The sequence below is a fragment of the Egretta garzetta genome, unplaced genomic scaffold, assembly GCF_000687185.1.
Source record: "Egretta garzetta isolate BGI_Z169 unplaced genomic scaffold, ASM68718v1 scaffold7, whole genome shotgun sequence".
In the NCBI taxonomy this organism is placed as follows: Eukaryota; Metazoa; Chordata; class Aves; order Pelecaniformes; family Ardeidae; genus Egretta; species Egretta garzetta.
In genome coordinates this window covers 3,058,343-3,074,088 of record NW_009260350.1, presented here as the reverse complement: position 1 = coordinate 3,074,088, position 15,746 = coordinate 3,058,343, and the positions used below count along the sequence as shown (strand labels likewise).

General features: G+C 53.5%; 1 protein-coding gene across 1 annotated transcript in view; it reads left to right on the top strand.

The window, feature by feature from the left end:
- KSR2 (kinase suppressor of ras 2) overlaps positions 1–15,746 on the top strand; it is a 98,540-nt gene that overhangs the window by 8,258 nt on the left and 74,536 nt on the right. Inside the window, exon 4 of the mRNA XM_035898370.1 lies at positions 3,382–3,886. Coding sequence (XP_035754263.1) covers positions 3,382–3,886 — 505 coding nt within the window. The remainder of the gene's footprint in view (positions 1–3,381; positions 3,887–15,746) is intronic.

Sequence of the window (15,746 nt, the reverse complement as noted above, 5' to 3'; positions counted from 1 at the left end):
CTATCTATCTCTATTTATTGAGTCGTTAATTAGAGACATCTAATTTCCCAGGCCAATTCTGGCTGGGTGTGGGGGCTGGGGAGGAAGCAGGATGTTGATTTATCGTTTAAATGCTAATTAATTTTGCCAGGACGGGGGTTGATGGTGGGGAAGGAGCCCCTTTGCATCCTCAGCATCCTGGAGGCAGGTCCAGCAGCAGGGAAAGCCCCGGAGCAGCTTCTAAACCAAAAGCATGTTATATTTATCAAATCTAGCAGCAACCTTATATTAAACCCTGCTTTATTATGTTAACAAGTCTGCATCGGATTTCTCTCTCGGCTGCAAACCCTTCCGCTTGGCAGCGGTATTTTATTAGCAGCCAAGGCGTCAGTTTTGAACTCGAAGCGGGATTGATTTATTATTAAGTAAGAGCTGAGCGGGGCCGCTGTGGATTTGAGGAGTTGATGGCGTGTGACTAGTGAGTTATGCGTGGAGGTTATTAGCTGTCCTACAGGGGGAAAAATGATCCAGCACTGAATATTTATGAGTTGGCCTGGCTGCGGGTGGCTTGGGGATTGTGTGGGGTCGGGGGGGAGAGGAGCCTGGGGAGGCTGCGTGCACCCGGGATGGGGCATGGGCTGGTCCCTGCCTTGAAGAGCTGCAAAGTCCTTGCTGGAAGCTGTTAGGTGGTGGGAGGAAAGCTTTGGCTTCGGTAGGGGTGAGCTTTTTCCAAACAAAATTAGATGCGGAGTGGAAAAGGGCAATGCAAGGGGTGAGCGTCCTCATTTGGGGCAAATTCAGAAGCAGTGGTGTAAAGGTTTGCGGAGTCAGTCCCTCGCAGTGACCGATGTCCCCATGCCCGCAGAGCCACCCCTCCCGTGTGCGAAGGGGCCGACAGGCCGGGTGATGCCGGGGTTTGTTTTACCCCATGGCAGGGGGGGATTGCCTGGGTGCTGGTGCTGGTAGAGGTGGCTGCAGCCGCTGGGGTTTCCCTTGTTGTTGGAGCATGCCGAGATCTTGTTCCAGTCTTGTGCACGGCTCCATTTGGTTGGAGATGCCTTTGGGGAAGGAGAAAGAGCGATTGCAGGAGTCCCCAAGGAGCAGCTGGGGTGCAGGGCTGCTTCGGGTGCGGCTCCTCCTTTGGATGGCACCTGCTGTCCCCAGCTCCCTGAGGGGCAGGGAATTATTCCCAGTGGTTTGTTTTAGGAAAGCAAAGCAAAACTTGCTATTTGTCTTTTGGAACAGGGCGGGAAACAGCTTTTCTGGTGGCATTTAGCCACCTCTCTGCATCTCAGCCGTGTCCCGATGGCGGGTGTTCCTCTCCGCCTCCTCCCAGGAGTTTGTTTTCTTGTTTATTTTAATGAAGTGGTTTAGAAAAAGCTTCTTCCCTAATGAGGTACGGTGGAGCATCTCCCGCTTTGATGGCCAGGGCTTGGTGGCAACTGGGAGGGGAGAGGTGGCCCATGGGGTCGGAGGGGCAGCGGGTGGCCTGTTTCGATATGTGATTAATATTTTTCTATCTAAACAAGATAAATAGGCTTTTAGGAGCAAACAGGCAGCCTTGCAGCGCCGTTGAGGCAGGCAGAACTTGGGGGGAAAATTTGGGCAAAGGGGAGTGAAAAAAAGAGCTTGGGGATTTTTATTTCCTTATTTTTGCCTTCAAGTGCGTCTCGGTTTAAGCGAATCTCGGCGAGCGGAGTGCCCGCTACCTGCAGTGTGCCTGTAAGCACCTGTGTGTTGAAAATAACGTTTTCCCCAGCTTATGCAGGGTATTTTTAGCCCTGACGCACCCACCAGCCCCAGAACAGGTTATTTTTGCTCTGGAGTGCATCAGTTGTGTTACGACACAGCCGAGCGTCGAAGGGGATGGCAACGGGGGGGGGGCTGTGGTGGCCACAATGCCACAGCCAATCTTTGGGTCACAGGAAGCAGCCTTGGCTCTCCTCCTTCGTTAACTGCTGCTAATTACTGCTGGGGGTGGGAGTGCGGGGATGCTGCCGGGCCCGCAGCATCCGGGCAGTTTGGAGTTATGTAAATCTATGCATGCAGAGCAGCCAATGGGGGAGTGCCTTGATTTGCATACATGCATGCTGATTTGCAGATCCCTGGGTGTGGGTTAATTAATTGGAGGGGTCGATGGCTTGTGGGAGGGTTTAATTCACGGCATTGCATCCTCCCTCACCTATGCATGGCCCCGTCTGTGCCTTCCCCAGACTTGGGGTGTGCGTGAAGCTGGGTGCCACCAGTTGGGGTGACCTCGGGGACCGGTGGCCACCAGTAGCCTTGGGAATGAGGATGCAGTCTGGCTACATGGCATGTAGGCAAGGTGGCGTCCCTGGAGGTGACACATCCCCATGCAGAGCTGTGACATGCTCCAACCTGTACCTGGTCGTGTCCCTGCTTGGGCTGGGCTGTTTCGGTGAGGAGGGGGCTCGTATGTGCCCGCGGTGGCTTCGGGGACGCCCCAGCATCCCGGCAGGGCTGTCCTGGCAGAGGCGAGGCTCTCCTACAGCAGGATTTTTTCATTAATTAATAAAAATATGAGGAAGGGCGCAACTTTTTTTATGAGCTTCTGGCTGGGTCAAAGCGTTTTTCGTAGCAGCTGGAGAAGCAACTTGGAAAGCAGCTGGGCAGGACTTGCTTTAGTTTTTATTTTTATTTTCTGCTTTGGGAGAACGATTCAAGAAAACTCATCCCCCTTTTCCCCCAGAGCTTTTTTTTTATTTCCCAAGCCAATCCTAGCTTTTACTTCCAAAGCCCTTTCCTCTGTTACTTTTCCTCTGGAGCTTGAAATAAAATGTTCCCCTTGAACAGGCTGGGGAGAGAAGAGGCCAGGCAATTAATAATCAAAAAGGGGATGGGGAAGGAGCCCTTTTGAAATAAAGAGATGATGGGTTTATGTTGGTTTTCTTAGTGGAGGCGGTCAATAGGACCTGGCAGAGGGACCTCGAATGGGGTCCCTTGCTTCAGCTCTGTGAAGTTGCTGCTGACAGCCCTTGGCTCGTCTCCGCGCCAGTGGAGATGAATAATTAGAAGCAGATATGAGCCCTGCTTAATTACAGTCCCCCTCCTTTATGCAAATGGCACAACTGGCTGGCATGGGGAGGGTTTTGCAGGGGTGAGACGGGGGCATCGGCCTCGGCCAGGCGAGGGGTGGCCCATCCCTGTGCCGTCTTTTGGGGTGGTGGTGGAAGACGGGTGATGGCGGGGGGACACACATGGGGGGCTCAGTACATGGGGAAAGGTGGGCAAAGCACCTCTCTAACCCTTGCAAAGCATTTGCTGGGCTTTGCACATGGAGAGAAGCCTCTCGCTGGTGTTTCTGCGAGGGGTGCAGTGCTGGGGTGGGGACCCTGTGGCTTCTGCCGTGCTGCATGGCCACATCCCTGTGCTCTGTTGCAGGCGGCAGCCTCTCCAAGCAGGATTGGACCATCCAGTGGCCCACAACGGAGCCGGGGAAGGAGAACAGCCCTGGGTGCCAGCCGGAGCCAGGGCAGTGGGGCAGGACGCACCTCTCGCAGAGCCCCAAGGTCCCACCCAAGTGCGGGCAGCATCACTGCCATGCGGGCTCGCCCCACGGACCCATGTACACCCACGTGGACCGGCTGACTGTGGAGGGTCACCCGGGGCTCTGCCCACCCGTGGAGTCTGGCCACCGCTCCCTGCCGCCCTCCCCACGCCAGCGACATGTTGCTCACACCCCTCCGCGTACCCCCAACATCGTGACCACGATGACGCCACCGGGCACGCCGCCAGTGCGACGGAGGAATAAACTGAAGCCCCCTGGAACCCCCCCGCCTTCATCCCGAAAACTGATCCATCTCATCCCCGGCTTCACTGCGCTGCACCGGAGCAAGTCCCATGAGTTCCAGCTGGGGCATCGCATGGATGAGGCGCATACCCCCAAGTAAGTGGGTGCCCTGGGATGTCAGTGCCCGGTGGGGTGATGAACCCCATCCTAGCCTTTTTGGAAAAGTGCTTTGGTCCCTAAATTTTAGGGCTCTGTCTCTTTTTTTGGGATTTTTTTTTTGAGCTTTGAGGTAGAAAAGCCCTTTGCAGCTCTAGCAGGCAGCAGGGACACTGCCGGGGTGGTGTCTGCTTTGCTCCCCTGGGATCTCATTTTGGGAGCATGGGGTGGGTGGGGAGCACCGAGAGGCTCCGGGGCCGCTGCTGGGTGAAGCTCCCCCGGGCCGGAGCATGGCCCTGGTGGCACGGCTGGGTCGGACGTTGGGGTTTTGCAGCTGTGGTGCGGGGGTGCACAACCCGGCTGCAAGAGCCGTGCATGGGTGCGAGCGTATGTGAGAGCCAGATGGGAAGCCTCCTCTTTCAGCTGAAAGGTGGATGTTTTAGATACCGCGCTTTATATTCCGGAGACCTCCCCAGTATCTCTTCCACCCCGCTGGTGTTTGTAGAAGGCTCTTCAGTCCCTGGCCTCCTTCCCACTGCTCTTGCTCTGCAGCTCCGGTGCCGGCAGAGGCTGCTGCTGTGCAGGGAAAGGGCTCCCCGGCACCTACACACTCCCTCTCCATCTCCTTTTTGGCCCTTTTGGCAGCCACGCTCAGAAAGCCCTTCTGCTGCCTCAGCGTGGGGTGGAGAGGGGACCAGTGGCCACCTTGGGACATCGTCTCTTCTCCCCGAGGATGCGTCAGGATGGAGCATGGCTGGTCCCTGCTAGCCCCCCCAAAACAGGAGCCCTGAGATGAACTGCAGTGCTTGGCCTCAAATTTGGGGTTCTTAGAAAATAAAGCCATGCCAGAAGCCTGGACAGAGTCCCCTGAGGGATGTGCTGGGAGCAGGGTACCCTGGTATGGCAGCGGCAGGCAGCTGTGATGCCCAGGCAGCTCTGGCTGGGGCATGTGAAGGGTTAAACTCCACTGCCAGACCCTCATCTCCCCCCATTCCAGCCTGGACGGAGTTTGGGGTGGGTAGGAAATGTATGCAGTGGCCACAGCATCCTGGTGTCACTTGTTTCCCTGCCGTGTCCCCAAGGCTGTGGCAGTGGCTGTCATTATGTGAAATGAGGGTGGTCATCCTCCCCCCACAGGTGGGAGCTTTCGGTCTCTAAAGGCTTTTAGCTTTTGGAAATTAAATTAATTTCAGCTGGCCAATGCCTCCTGTAAGGCCACTCTTCCCCCTTGTGCTGAGGCACCAGGAAGCCCTATTTTCTTTGGTGCATGCCCAGCGAGCATCGCCACATTTGCAGGAGCAAAGCCTTGGTAAGCAGCCAGTCTCCTCTCGTACTTTTATTTGCATTTTGGCATCTGATCTGAGCTCCACCCTTCCCTAACACAGAGGGTCTCACTGAGGGCAAAGTGTGCCTTGGTTGCCCCAAGCCATCTGATCCCCGCCGTGGGCACTGCAGCCCCTGGGTTGCACTGACATGAATCCAGGGTGAGGTTTGGACATGGCTGCCTGGACCTTTTTCCAGCAAACCCTTCGGCCAGTGATTCCCCGAGCCAGCCAGGAATGAGACGCCTCGACTTTTCTGCAAGGGGAAAGAGCAGGGCAGGGTGTGGAGAAGGAAATCGTAAACAGGCTTTGCATGAATGTGGTCACGTCCCCTCTTCCTTCACCGGTCCCTGCTTTCCTTCAGGCCCTGCCTGACCTCATCCCAACTGCCCAGCATCTCTGGTGCTCCCCTTCCTGGCAGTGCCGGCTTCCTTAGATGATGGGCCCTTAACTCAGGGTTAGTGAATGACTAGCAGGAAGAGAGGGCCGGTATTAACAGGGCTCCACTGGGCTAGCGTCCTACCGGGGGTTCGTCGTGTCAATGCGGAAGGACCCAGGCTCCCAAAGGCCACTCAGAGAACCGGGGAGGTTAATTTTCTTTAATGGCACTTAATGATTTTTCAGGAGGCAACCACTAAATCCTGCTTGCTAATCCCATTAGTGTTTCGGGATAGTAATTAGTGCGTTAAAGAGGCAGCTGCTTCTTTTTTTTTTCTTCCCCCCCCCTTTTCTCTAGCAGAGATGTGCTGGAGTTTTAGCTCTTTATTACCCTGAATACGGTAGCTAATGCTCTGCCTGGCGCAGAGGAAAAAGTGGCTTTTTGGGGCTGTTATCAGCTAATTCTTATGCAGCATCCGTGCAATGCACTTGTATTGTAGGGTAGGTTTGGGTTTTTAGTGTCATAACTTCTGCGGCGCCTGGGCCCTCTGTGCTCTCTGCAGGAGGGAGGTTTCCTCCTGACCTCAAACACAAAATGGAGCTCATCCCTGAAAAACAGCTTCAGGCCTTCTCTGATCGACCCCTCCTAGTTTTAGCCACCTCAGTGGGCTCTTGGTTTGCTTCGGATCGTGCCTTCCTGTCCCCTCTATCGTCTCCCAGCAAGGAAAGAGGTGCTGGAACTGAGGAGCTGAGAGCTGGGGATGCTGCTGGGGACCCCAAGGGCTGGGTGGGATCTCCTGGGGTGATTTGGGGTCTGGATTTACCCCCATGCCCCCTCTTTGCAGACTGCTCTCTGGTGGGACCCATCTGAAACACCACCCAGGGCTGGTGGCCCTCAGGCTGATTTATCTCCTCGCCTGGTGTTGCCCCATCTCGGGATGGGGTGAAATGGGCTCTGGGGAGCCAGGGATGCCCTTGGCAAAACCAGGAAGCTCTCTCCCCACCAGCTGTGGGTCGGTATCGATGGAGGGGAGCTGTCAGGGTGCTGCAGGGTTGCCCCCACAGATTTTTCCATCTCGGTGCAGGCACAGAAGTAACCACCATGTATCTGGGAGAGCAGTAGCAGTGACCAGGTCCTCTCTGGAGCGAGGCCACCATGTACCACTTGATGCTTGGTGACAGCTCATGAGTTTGCTTGCACTTTGTGTTTTGGAGCTTATTTCTAGGGTTTAATCCATTGTTTTTGTATGCCGAAATCTTCTGAAGCAGGGGTTAATTTTTTTGAGCTTATAGGCTCAGATTTTCCTGCATGGAGCCTCCAGCTGTTGACCGTAACTCTGGGGTACGGAACATTACTCCTAAAAAGATCCCTTGGCTTCCATAAATCCACAATCCATAAACATCTCATGAGCGGTCTAGAAACGGAAACAAAACATTTAGAGTGGCTGATAATATAACGGCCATTTAATACCTCATGAATTCCACGGGCCATTTAAATCTTTCATGGATAGTTAATGATTATTCATCAGCAAGAAGTCAGAAAAAAAACCAACCTCAAACCCTAAACTCTGAATGGAAGATCTTAAAAACACATTAGTTGGGGAACAGAAGTCGAGCCAGTTGACAGCGAGCTCAGGAACACGTGTTAGCCCTCGGAAGGGTGTGTATGAAATAGTCCTTTGGAGGCAAGGTCTGCCCTGGGGTGTCCTGCCCCAAAGCAGCGGTTGGGTGGTCTTCATCTTTGGATCTATGCGAAGGGGAGGCGAGTCCAAAACCTCATTGGCTTCCCAATCATGGTTCCTTTTGCTGTTCTGGCCAAATTCATGAACTCTGTGGCCTTCAAAGAATAGCCTCTGGCAAGCAGCTGGGAAGGGAGGATCAGGGTGTGTTGATGGTGAATTCATGCAGTGTGACCTGACGCAGCTGAGCCCTGGGGGAAATGCTGAACTCTCCTAAGAGCTAAAGTGAAGCAGCTGCCAGAGAGGACAAGCAGTTTTTGTGGGGTACCTAGGTCAGGTTTGGGTTAGGGGGAGGCCCCTCCAGCTCCAGGCAGCTTTATTTTAGGTCAGTTTTCAATGAAGTCTCCTTATCCTGTATCGTTGCAATAGCATTTGAGGCGTGGATGCAGGTAGGGTTGGGTGCTCTGGTGGAAAAGGCTGTTTATCCACAGCCTTACGAATGTAATCTTCCTTGCCTTTAGCCTCAATGACACTGAGGCTGTTTTATGGTCCTGTTTTTCAAAATCCAGGATATCCTGGATGGATGAAGTCAGACGTGAAGTTCATGTCTGATCTGGTGATAGAGCACGTACCCATTTTCTTCTTTTCCTTTTCCCTTGTATTATTTCCAGCTCTGAACCAACTCAAACTTGACATTTTCTCAGTTGTGGGGTTGTTTTTTTTCCATCCCATGTAACTGAGAACCCCCTGAGAACAGGGTATCTCCTCTGGCACTTGGCCAAGTCTAGTGTAGGATCCTACTTGGGCCATCTAGGCAGAGAGGTGGAAGACTGAGACGTAGACTTGTAGAAACCTAGGACCAGAGGTCTTCTCCACCAACCCCACCATACCGAGCAGCCTGCACTTAGACTGTCCCTCACTGTTCATCATCTATGCTGGTCTTAAATGGTACTGCGTGATGGGTCATTTATTCTGCTGCTTTGCAACCTTTATAATAACAATGTTTTCCCTTGTATCAATTCCAATCGATACTTCTACCAGGTAGATCAATTATTTGCTATTCTGTGTGGGCTGGATTTGATAGCGCGGCATGGAGATGGCTCTTGTGCCTGGTGTCTCTGACATTTCCCAGGCTTGGAAAGGCGGGTGGGCTCTTGGCTTTGGGAATGAGCAAGAGGCTGATGTTTGCAGAGCAGGTGGATGCAGCGGGGCACTACCAACGAGCACAAATAATCCATATGCAGCATCTTCAGCGTTGTGTTATTCATCCTGCGTGGTGTCCGAAAACATAGAGACCCACCTGGTACTTCTGCAAGAGGGAGAGCATTGAAGTGCGGGAATTTGGATAGCAAACCAAGCAGCATCTCTCTCTCTCTGTTTTGAAATAATCTTTCCGATTAATCTCAGTGCCTTTGATGGTGAGTCAGAGCTGTGGAGTTTTGCATGGGTCCTGGACTGTCTCCAGCTCTCTCAAAGTATGGTCTGCATACCGCGTCTTGACAGTGATGGGTAGCCTCCGTAACAAACTGGCTCTCTGCTGCAATTATCCCACTGCTCTGGGCTGCGGTTCTCCTTAGGTGTGTCATTAATGTTAATTACTGCTGTGGTATTCCATCAAGAGGAGCAGGAGCTTTAACATGCTTGGAGGAGAAACTTTTCACTGTGTCCTTTAATGAGAAGTTGAGCCTCCTTTTGCCACTTTGGAAATGGAGAGTGTGATGATGAATTTAGATAAGGATTAATGTCTCGGGGTGGGTTGGGTGTGAGAGGCAGCAAAGCTCTCCTGCCGCCAGCACTGTTGCCTGATTTGCTCCCTCCACGTGGGAGGGAAGGGCATGGTGAGGGCAGGTGCTGTGGGCAATGTCCCAGGCTGGTGACCAGGAGATGGACTGACCACTGTTGGTCATGATGGGAGGATGTGCTTGAGCTCTTCTCAGCTCTCTTTTCCAGCTGTAGCTACACAGTAAAGACATGGAATGGCTCCTCTGTCTCCTCTTTGTGGCCCAAGAGGTTGGTGAGCGCATTTCATCACCATCCTGCAAGCCCTCACTGACCCACTGCTGTGGCCAAGCAGGTGGTGGCTCGGCCAAGCGCTCTGGTGACTTCCCTGGCAATAATGACAAGAAAACCAAGTAGGCAGGAAGAGCAGGCTTCCCAAAAAGCCATGAGACTGCCCTTGACCTCCCTTCCAATTAAAGGGCTTCCCAAGCCCACCATGCACCCCCAACCTCAGATCCAGAGGCAGCCTGCGAGCAAACCACAGGGAAAAATTGCCCCACGTCTCTTCTGAGATGGAAGGTTTGCAGAGCAGTACTTAGTGTAATGAACCTCCACCTTGGGGCTTTCCAGCCATGGACAGTCCATGCTTTTACCTCCAGTGGTATAAATTTGTGAGAGGTGCCTCCCAAAACAAGTCCAGGTGTGTGCATAGGTGCCTGGGCCGTGTGAGTGTTGCTCTTCTCATGTTAATGCAAGTGGTGTAGGCAAGTGCTTGAGTTGGTTACGTCTTTTTTCTTAGTTGAGTTTGCAAGCATGGAGATGATGGTGGCTGGGAAATGGGGCCTTATACTGATGGAGAGCACCATGGTCTTCAGCCCATTCATTTCTCTCCTATGAGGACAGGCTGAGAGTTGGGGTTGTTCAGCCTGGAGAAGAGAATCAGAATTGTAGAATGTTTTGAATTGGAAGGGACCTTTAGAGGTCATCTAGTCCAACACTTGAAGAAGGCTCCAGGGAGACCTGACTGCAACTTTTCAGTATTTAAAGGGGGCTTATAAGGTGGGGACTGTAGCGCTAGAACAAGGGGTAATGGTTTTAAACTAAAGAGGGGAGGTTCAGACTAGAAATGTTTTATGCTGAGGGTGGTGAAACACTGGAACGGGTTGCCCAGGGGGAGGTGGTAGATGCCTCATCCCTGGAGACCTTCAAGGTCAGGTTGGACGGGGCTCTGAGCAACCTGATCTGGTCGAAGATGTCTCTGCTCATGGCAGGGGGGTTGGACTGGGGGACCTCTAAAGGTCCCTTCCAACCCAAACCATTCTGTGAGTCTATGATTTGGTGCGAGGAAAATAAAATGCCTGGATCTGGCCTGCATGGCTGAAGTGGTGGTTGCCTAGGGATGGAGAAACGAGGGAGACCCCAGGGCTGAACCGGTGTGGAAATGGCTCCAGCAAAAGGAGACTCAATCTCACCGTTGTTGGTCGGCCACAGCTGGTGGTGCTCATCCACCACCGCCCTTGTGTGTCCCTCAAAGAAATGTAACGGTGGAAATGAAGAAAACAGAAGGGGTTTTAATGAGAAACAGGACTTGCTTCAGGATCCTGGCAATTAGCTCCTTGAACTCCTTTCACGCAGCAGCCTGCGTCTGCTCCGAGCGTTGTTCCTGCTGCCCTCCTGCAGCATCGTCTCGTCAGCTCACGAGTCCTGGGACGGGGGGTTTTTTGGGGAAAAACCCCCAAACCTGTTTGGCTCGAGTTCCTTTCAAAGAATTTCCGAGCTTTATAATTTGCTGCCATAATAAAAAGTTACACTTCGTGCTACGAAAAGAGAATAATAGATCAGTAAGACTTGAACCTTTAAAATTCAGCCATCCAGGGAAGCGGAGACAGGCACTTGGATAAATATTTAACTGTCAAGGCTTTGATATGAAGAACCTGCTCTTCCTCTGGCCAGAGGAGGAGGAGGGGGTTGTTGCCTCTTACAGTAATGAGGAGGATAAATGTAACATCTGGTGGATAGGCTCTATTTTTTTTTTTTTTAATATCAAGCTAGTATTGCATAGAGCTTGGTCAAGTCTGGGTGGATAATGAAGAAATTTGGCCTGTTCAGACAGGTTCAAATAATTCACTGGCTTTACCTGTGCGTTTGCCTTGAACCCTGAAAACGCTAAAGCAGCCGGTGCTGTCCTTGCCATGCAGGGAGCGGTGCGTTGTGGCACCGGGCATGGGTGCTGCACGTTTATTCTCGTGCATTAAGGGTGACCTGATGCCTCCTTTTCTGGCCGTGAAGGCTCCAACCATGGTAGTTTTGGCCCAAGCTCCCTAAGCCTGTTGGTTTGGGGATGCTCATGCTGCTCAGCCAGGGAAGCCGCCTGGGTTTTTGCGGTTTTTTGGGAATCCCTGAAGAGAGGAGTTAGGTTCTGCCAGCCACATGCCAATACAGGAACCCAACAGGAAGGGAACAGAACTGGCAGCTCTTCTTGCATTAAAAAATGCAAGAGTTGTTCCTGCTGCCCTTAATGCCCTTGCATTAAAAACATGAGAGTACATTTGTGGGTTTCCTTATTTTTTGTTTTTGTCATTGCGTATGGATGCTGCTTACTCAGGCTGGGGGCGACTGCCTGGTGTGGATGGGCAGAGCCTTGCAGGCTGCTGAGGCACAGAGGAAATTCTTTACCTTCTTCTTACTCTGTTTTAATACAGAATATCAGGCAATTAAACCAGTCAAAAGGCCATAAATCTCCTGGGCTGAATCCTGACCGAGGCTGTGCACTTCAGGCCAGGCAGCAGCGATATTTAATCCTTCGCAGAGAGCTAACTGAAATACCGATGAGAGGGTTCCCCCCCCCCCACTCTATTTCCCTTCCTTTAAAAGAAATGCTTGCGTTGAAATTGGAGTGTGCTGGAGAAGAGCAAAGTGGTGAATAAAACATAGCCTGGTGCAGTCAGCCCCAGGGTCAACCCACGTGCTTTGGCTAAATTTTAAATTTAAACCTCTTAATTTTTTTTTATTACAATAATATTGGCAAGTGACAACAAGAGCCTGCTGAGCTCGTGGTTATGTACCTGATTTCCATCTTCTATTTAAAAAGTGGGCATGGAGGAGCGAACGCTGCCAGGGTGCGGGGGAGTGGGGGGTCGGTGCCCGTCGGGGTGGCTGTGGGCCAGCCGTAGCCCTGGGCAGAGCCATACGCTGGCAGCATCGTGGGGCTGAGCGCCCTACGGCCATCGCATCTCCGCTCCGCAGCAGCTCCCCTGTGCTCATCCTCGTACACCAGCTCCTGCTGGCGAGCGCTCGCTTTCCCAGCCTGGGCATCCCACTCCCCCCAGCCTGGGCATCGCCCAGTGCTGTCCCCTCTGTTTTGTGCTTTTACACCGCAAAGCTCTGGCGCATCCTCGCTGGTTGCCTTTCAGTGGGGTACCCTATAGCATCCATACCGCACTGGATCGTGCCGCAAGCCCCTGTCAATCCTGCCCTCCCGCTGGGCTCCGACGCACGGAGAGCCTGTCTGGGCTGAAAGGAGCGATGGGCCCTTTGTCCTGGGTGTCTGCTCGTGTTTTTCACCGCCTGTTGAAACCTTCTCTTTTTTTCCCCGGAGCCCGTGATAAGCATTTGACTGATTCCCCAGAGCAGGCGGGGATGAACCATTCAGTCTGGATTGACACCGAAAGGGATTTGCATTAAGTGCTTCAAACTAGCTGGGCTATTTTTTTTTTTTCCTTTATTTGAAAACCATCATCATATATTTAGCAAATTCGTGCATGAAATTATGTCCCTAATAGTTGGCATTTACCTATCTGTGCGTGGAATTGCTCCCAGGGAGCGGCGCCGACTTTCCCGAGCATCCATGTCAGCCTGCGGCAGAAATGAGCCCTGGTGCTCCTGCAAACTCTGGTTTTGTGGGGCTTGGGTGGGGGGTGCTGTGTCTGATGCCCCCCGGGAGATGCATGGGGAAGGCAAGGATAAAAATGAGGGGGTTTTGGGGCCATGCAGAGGGTTAGGGGATGGCGAGAGGTAATGGAGTGGAGCAGGGTGATGGGATGCTGGGGAGGGTCTGTGGGTCCAGGAGCCACTGTGGGGCTCACAACGTGGGAAGGGCTGAGAACTGGTGATCGTGGAAAAGATTTGGGGAGCCAAAGGGCTGCATGGGGCAAGGTCTGGCCCTGTCTTGCTGTCGGGGAGCCCGGCGCTCCTGCAGCGAGGAGTGCTTGGTGCCTGCAGGGCCTCTGGGGCTGCCCGGCTCTGCAGCCTCTTGCAGTGGGGACAGGGCTGGGACAAGCGTGGGGAGGGGACCTGAGGCTCCTGGAGTGGCAAAAAAAAGTTGGAATGTTCAGATTTGGGGATCTGGTCCAAATCTGGCTGGAAAGGAGGCCTTGTGCCTGCGGTGGCACTTCTCCTGCCATTCCTAGGGGTGGCAGGGGCTTGCTGTAATCACCCCAGGGTGTCCCCTATATTCTGGGAGGACTTCAAGCCTAGAGATGGACTGTGCATCATCCTCTTTGCTTCCTACAAACCTTTTAAAGCCAAAATAAAATAATCACTGGTATATAACCAGCTCCCCACTCCCCCCACCTGGTGCTTCGCAGCCTACCCCAGCGCGGGCTAGAGTCTCATTTTGGTAGTTGTCCAGCTGTGACTGGAGGAAAATGGTCCTTCCCGGGGGTTGGGAGGTATCGCCACCATCTAAATAGCCCCTGCTGCGGCTTTGCAGAGCTTTGCTGCGCTTCCCTGTCTGCCGTGTTTTGCTTCCCCATTGCCATTTCAGTATAAGCACCGGGATGTTTTAGGGTGAGCGCTTGCCTTTTCCACCCCCTCCAGCCAAGCAGCTGGGAACTTGCCAGCTTCTGGAGAGGCCTGAAATGGTGCTTAATGGGGGAAATAACGTGGCCAATCCCCCCCCTGCCCTGAGCATCCGTCAGAGCCCAGCTTGCATCGTGCGCTAGACTTTGCCAGTTCCTTCTGATCTGCCTGGGGCTGATTTGTCTGAGATCCCCAGCAGCGAGTTCTAGCCTGACCCCCATCTGGGGGTGTGTGTGTGTCTGCTGCTGTTTAGGGGCTTTATCCCTATGGAATATTGAATTAAGCTGATGATCTTACTTGTGGTGTGTTGTTTTTTTTTTTTTTTTTTTTTTTTAAAATCCCCTTTTTTGCTTCCATGGCCCTCACTGCGTTTGGGAGGCCAGCAGGGAGGTGGTGCCTGGTGAGTGGCTGTGGGGTCTGGGGGCTCTGGGGGGTTTAGACTAGGAGGACTGCGATGCATTTCCAGCACATGCTTTGCCCCCCCCCCCTTGTGCGATGCTGGCTTGTGTAAATGGGGGGAAAATGGAAATATTGTCCAGAGATGGGTGAAACAGCTCCTGGCAACTGGAAGCTGAGGTTGGCGGTGGGTTGGAGGTATCGCTGCCTCTGCCCCAGGGATTTACACCCTTATCTCTGCTTGCTGTCTAAAAAAAAAAAGAGACCTTTCACCCCTGGAGCAGAAAAATCCTAATTTAGGAGCTACTTAGTGTTCATGGAGGAGGAAGAAAGGTTTTTGCAGTGAGGACGGGCTGGTACGGTCCTGGCTGCATCTCCTGAAGGGTGGTGGCCGCATCCTGCACCAGGAAGGCACGGTCACCAGACAAAGTGCATCCCTCTTAGAGCCTGGAGTCCTCTGAGTTTTCAGAGAGTCCTGTCAGTAGGAGGGGTGTCATGGAGGGGGGGCTGTGGCGTATCAACCCTGTCCTGGTGCTCCTTCCATGGGCTGGGATGAGCACGGGTGGTGCAGGGACATGGGGTGGTCTGAATGGTTGGACTCGATGATCTTAAGGGTCTTTTCCAACCTAAATGATTCTGTAATTCTATGAAATAGCATTCCCCAAAATGTCTCCCTCGGAGCCCTCTGCAAAGCTCTTGGGGAGGCCGCCCTGATGGGCGAGGAGATGCTTCCCACGGGAATGGTTATTGCCCCATGGCCGGTCTAGGGGAGTGCTGCCGGTGTAAGGCCAAGGGCAACCATCCCAGTTTCACTGTGGGATGCTGCAATGCAAATGGGGGATGTAGGAGGCTGGCGACGAGCGGGCTGTGACCCCCGCAATGGCAGCAAGTCCCTTACGTGGTGCCTGTGGCCAGCCTCCTCCTGCACCCCTGCTCCAAACCCAGGCAGCGAGGGCGGTATTTGCCCCCCTTTTTGCTTGGTTTCCACGGCAGGGAGGGGTTTGTTCCATGGCGCACTGGCACCCCGGGTACCTGGTCCCTAAATTGGTGATCGTGGCCTTGGGGCCGCTTTGGAGCGGCTGAGAGGAGTTTGCAGAGGAACTGCGTCGCCTCTTTGGATGTCTTTGCAGCTTGTTGTTTGTGCCCTCTGCTACTTCCAGGACTCGTCCTCCTCCGGCTTTTGGAGTGGTTACTGCTGCCTTTGCTGGAGGATGGGGTGGTGGTTTGCTCCCTTGCTGTTCGACCTGACTGTGAGTGGTACTGGGACGCCTGCTGCCCGGCGGGGGCAAAACCGGGGGGAAAGCCAGTGAGGGGGGCGGCCGTGTCCTCTGCAACCCAGCCACGTGCTCACCCTGGCCCTGCAGTTTCTCCTGGGCTCCCCACGGGCGCTGTGGGCTCTGCGGCTCCATCCTGCCCTGGTGCTGCTCTCCCACAGAGGGGCAAGCTGCCATCTCAGCCTGTTTGAGCAGGACTTAAAACCTTGGGAGGGGGGCGGGGCACCGAGGGCTTGTGCACACCCAGGGGGGTCAAGGTGCAGGTTGGCTCTCAGTCCCCCAGCACCCCAGG